Below are 5361 nucleotides of genomic sequence, written 5' to 3' on the forward strand. Positions count from 1 at the left end.
GGTATTTTGAGTCGTAAAAATTATAAAATTTTATATTGAAATTACCAAAATTAAAGTCATATTAAATTCATAAAAGAAGTTAAAAGTCATAATTATTTTAAAAATTAACCCATATTGAGTAAACATGGATTTAATTTTATCATTTTTTATTTTAAAGTATTAATATATTTTTTTAACCAGCATATATTAATTATTAATTTTAGAAAATATAAAAATTTTATTAACAGGCTACTGTGATATCACATTTTTTTCACAATGAAAAATTGACTTTATAAAATCTCGTTATAAAAGAAATATAACCCTTACCTATGCGACTAGATCTGAATTAGTAATATCAATATATATATCATAGTTGCAGAATTTATACAAAACATTGCTGATGTGTTAGGTGGGCTCCACGGGCTTATAATAGTCACATCCACGTCACCTGACATGCCATGCAATTTCAACGACCTTTATTAATTGACTGAAATTATCAAATCATTTATAATTGTAACTAATTTTTGTCCGAATTTAAAATGATATTAGGTTAAGAAGCCTTAATCTTTTTTAGCACAATTTTGTCCTAAAGGCAAATAAATAGTGTTTCTACTCTCTTCATATGTCAACACGCTGATGTGGCGGAATTAAGAAAAGAAAATGAGGTCCATGAGAAAACAATTGGTATAGTTAATTCAGCGCTCAGTTATAGAACAGAGGCGACAGCCATAAATACTACATGCTGCCTCTCTACTAATATTACCCTCACTGTATTTCAACAGACCAACAAAGCAATGTATGCTAACATTACACAGATCATACACTCACTCTTAATTCATCCAATTTTTTCTTCTTCTTTTTCTTTTCTTCTTTCTCTCTATTTTGGCAAATATTCAAACTTTATTTCTCTGAAACAACAGAAAACTACTCATAACCTGTTCAGGTATTAAAATAACAATCAGAATTTCTCCCTAGATCACAAGGCCAACAAGAAATCCTCATTCATTTGCAGTTGCATCCTCAGCCGGAGCACTCCCTGCATCTGCATAAAAGGAGAGATGGGTTAGAATAAACATTATGCATGGTGGATCGTATGAGCAGTTAAAAGTAAAATAGCTTTCTTTTCTTCTCTTTTGTGCACAAACTACAAGCAAAAAGCTTTGACTCAAACCATAGAGGACCATACAGACCTTCACCATCTGATGGGGCATAAGGCGATTTTCGGTACCGCGTCTGTTGTTGTGTAGGCTAAAACACGACAAAAAATAAATAAAACAAAATAAGCATCAGGAAATAGATTGTATGTCACAGGCATCAAAAAGTGCACAACGCATTGCACCAAATAAATGATAGGAACCAGAGGAGATGTGTAAATTATTTATTAAGAAACCAAAAGAATACTTTTTGAGTCATAACTGTCATACTAAATTATTACACATATATGGTAGTATTGAAATTAAAATTCAACTCTTATTTCTAGTATAATTTATATCATAATGTGTCAAAAAAACTAATATCTTTATATGAGCTGAAAGTGCACCCTTAAAGGAAGGAAATGAAATGAAAACGGTAAAACAAAGGGCGCATTTTTTCTCAATCCAAGCATGTAATCCCTCCTCTCCTTTTCTCCATCAGGTCAGGAACACCAGTAATGGAATTCGAGCATTATTAAAGGTCCTTATCAGCTTGTGCAGGAACGAATTGTCTGTCCCAAATGACACTCTTTAAGATTTCGGAAAACATTTACTTTCATTGTATTGCATCAATACATGAATCAGGTAACTCTTTATGCAAACAAACAATGAAATTAAAACATATGATGACAAGGCACATAATCATGGGTGAATTATCGCTTAATTAGGTGACCTAGCTTTGCCCTCGTTTATAAGTTTAACAAACTCCCAAGAATTCGAACGCACTGGAACAGACTAAAGAGGTTTATATGGCATCATCTCTAGTGAGAAATTGTGAGAGAATTCTAGAGAAAATAATGCAAAGAATTGGGATACATCTCAGGATTTTCAACTTTCAAAGACCAGCTAATTCTCAACTTCAAGCTATCACAATGGAAAAAATGAACACCAAATTTGTTCATGGGATAGCTAATTCTTGCAAAGAGGTTAATTTCATAGGAAGGATAAACAGATAGCCAACAAGACACTAGCTAACGATATCACAATTTTATCATAAGCCATATACAGAACTAATTGACAAAATATCATTTCTCTTCTATTTTTAGAGTGTCGATCTTGTTAGAGAAGTCATAATTTGCATCAAGAATCAATTTACTGGAGATGGAAGGCATCGTTTTTAGTCACAAAGATGATTTGAGCAAAAAGAGGTGTCAAAGCATCTAGCATGACTGCAAAAAGAATAGGTGTATTATGCCTGAGATGGTGGAGAATTAAATTGTACAAAAATTTCATTCCAACTCTGAAAGTTGGCCATTCTCAAATCTACCACTTCAAACTTAACTGATGAGTTTACATCTGAATAACCATTTCATAATATTTTTTTATGAATTGCAGTAACTAGATCAAATTAATATGGATGATAAATCTATTGCTGCAATTTCAAGAGTTATGGTTTCCAGCATATGTTCTTTTTTAAGGGAATATCTGTTATCAAGGAATAGCCTGAAAGGTGTTTAGGATTGATCATATTCCAAGATATATTCTTCTGTTTTAATTGAGAGTTTTAATAGGATGAAATTCAACAAAAGCCTTTCGTTTAGAGTTTTTCAGTTAAAATAGATATGCCTATAAAAATGAGGAATACCTCAATCAGAAACATGCTTCTAAATAATAGGAGAATTTCCGCCAAAATCCTTTTCCAGTAGTGGATCGCAAGAGAAGACCAAATCCTACAGGCCATCTTTATCCTTCCATAAATTTTCAATTGAAAAAGATAGGGTATGTGTAATCATTATAAAATGAATTTTCACCAAAATTTCCTAGTCTCAGTATACTGCTTTAGAATGTAATGGCTAAAGAACATCTCTATGTATCAGAACAAGCTCTGTGTCGCCTTCACTCATTAACACTTGAGTAAGACCAAACAAATTACCTCTATACTCTCATTACTTACTCCATGCTGATCAATTTGACTAAATTCTCATGAACCCTTTTTCTTACAGCATCCTCCAAGATTTCAAAAGCAAATAGGAAACTAGCTTTGTTAACTTTTCAACTAGTTCAAGCCGCAATACTATTATTTTTAATTCTCCACTTCTCTTCCAAAAAACCTATTCCATTTAAGGTCTCATAACCTAGTTAGTTACTTCTGAACACACATCCTCAAGTAAGACCATATCTACAAAAGTGACTCATATCATCATCACTTACTCTCCCACTATAATAAGTAAAAAGACGCCAGGAAATGCCAAACAGCAATGTAATGCTATTACAAGAAAATATAATACATCATCTAAAGAGAAGAAAACCAATAAGGACACAAACTCCTGATAACCATCTAAAATAAGGTCCAGAAAAAGCATCTGTAGAATCTATCTTACAGCAGTTAACCAGCCACATAACCAAGAAGATTCAAGTCTTAAAATACAGAATTCAGAATGATTCACTTCCTTAAGAGACCATAATTCCTCAACTTGCATTTCCTCAAATATCCAACCAACCAGAAAGAAGGCAAGTGATCCATGACTCTGTAACACTAAATCAAATATTCTCAATCCAGAACAGCTGTGAACAGATACCTTGAAGTACCAGAACCAATTTTCAATAAGGATGTTCCTCTTCCAAATACCCCTAAACCACCAAAGAGTAGGAAAAGTATCTACTAACTATAATCCATTAAAATGACTAGAGCAAGCATGGCAAAAAATCTAAAAATCTAGGAGGGGAAAAAATGCAATAATACCTGTAATTTGGGCCGAAGGGCTTCAAGTGGTCCTTTAGGTTTCTCAACACCTTGCTGTCATCATTAGAAAAAAAAAAAATTGCAATGGTATTAGGTAATAAGTTTTTTAAGTATCAAATGAGAACGCTCCTAATCTATCCATCTATGGTAACTAACAGATTCAGAAAAGCAATAAATAATACCTTTCCAAGTGCCCAATCAGCAGAATCAAAGTATGCCCTTTCATGATCCTAACATCCAAAAAACAAAGCTTTATTTACAAAAGCAATATACCAACCAAATTACAAATACACATAAGAAATCAATCACCTTAGAAATAAGAGGAGGTTTCTTAGGCACAATTCCTCCATATTTCTTTTTTATAACTTCTTCCTACACAAACAATACCATATATAAATTTATCAGAAAAAAAAATACCTTTTTCATATATATATATATATATATATATATAATTTTAAAATAAATTACATGTTTTGAAATTTAAAAATAAAAAACTAAAAAAGAAAATAAAAAAGAACCTCTTCTTGAGATGATGGCATTGAAGCAGCTTTATCTTCAACAAGTTCTTGCTCTTTCACACCTTCCATGCCTGACATTATCTTCTTCCAATTAAAAACATTCACCAAAGAAAATTAAAATTGAATTAATTAATTGTTCACCATATTAATAATACAGAAACAATAAAGATCAAAAGAACACTTCCATAAATTGTGCAATTAATTCCCGATGTTTTCTTAAGCGATTATTTAATGAACATGGACCGTTTGTTTTTCGGTAACAAAATTAACATTTTCAGAGCTAGATCTAAATATCGAAATAAATAGCTAAAAATTCCAGGATTCAAACATGATAAATAATAAAATAAATAAATAAATAGATCAAGAAAAGGTCGATCAAAAACCCTAGCACCATACCTATAAAGAGATGGGGATAGAAAAATCACGATGTGAAATTTCGACTAATTGAAAGATTTTATTCTGTAAAAAAAATTAAAAATAAAAATTAATGCTTATTATGGTTTGGAGGAGGGTAGAAAGAAGATGAAGAGAGGAGAAAAAGTCGCGTACAATAAGGACTATGTTAGATTTAGTTGTACCTTTGCTTTTATGACGTTTGATTAAACAATTAATGGAAGGCCGTGATTTACCTTTTTTTAATTTCTTTTATTTTTCTGGTGATGTGTTTTTTTTTCTATAATGTTTAATTTCTTTTTTAACTTAACTAGTTTTTTTCTTGTATATTAATTATTTGATTCATTATCACTCAAAAAATAAAATTAAATATATTTTTAAATTTAATATTATAAATATTTTAATGTTAAGATAAAAATAAAAATTCTTTTATCATAATAAATTTATTTACAAATAAACTATTTTATAACTTATAAATATTTATACTAATTATTTTTATAACTATTAATAAATAAATTTAATTTATTATTAAAGAACACTGAAGATTCATATATATTATAAAAATATATTAATTCAATGAAATATTATATGATAA

At 30.2% G+C, this 5361-nt stretch overlaps 1 protein-coding gene across 2 annotated transcripts; it reads right to left on the reverse strand.

The window, feature by feature from the left end:
• Window positions 1–685: 685 nt before the first annotated feature.
• LOC8280045 lies at window positions 686–4939 on the reverse strand. 2 transcript variants are annotated; one of them, XM_048374949.1, is made up of 7 exons: window positions 4770–4939; window positions 4374–4444; window positions 4165–4227; window positions 4038–4085; window positions 3856–3909; window positions 1170–1227; window positions 686–1021 (listed from the first exon to the last, which is right to left on the reverse strand). In XM_048374949.1, exons 2-7 carry the CDS (start codon window positions 4440–4442, stop codon window positions 978–980), a joined length of 336 nt encoding a protein of 111 aa, XP_048230906.1. In that variant the 5' UTR covers window positions 4443–4444; window positions 4770–4939; the 3' UTR covers window positions 686–977. The 2 variants fall into 2 exon arrangements, with proteins under 2 accessions (XP_048230906.1, XP_048230905.1); XM_048374948.1 differs by having other exon boundaries at window positions 4374–4454; window positions 4770–4927.
• Between the last annotated feature and the right edge of the window lie 422 nt (window positions 4940–5361).

Source organism: Ricinus communis, chromosome 5 (genome assembly GCF_019578655.1).
Source record: "Ricinus communis isolate WT05 ecotype wild-type chromosome 5, ASM1957865v1, whole genome shotgun sequence".
Lineage (NCBI taxonomy): Eukaryota > Viridiplantae > Streptophyta > Magnoliopsida > Malpighiales > Euphorbiaceae > Ricinus > Ricinus communis.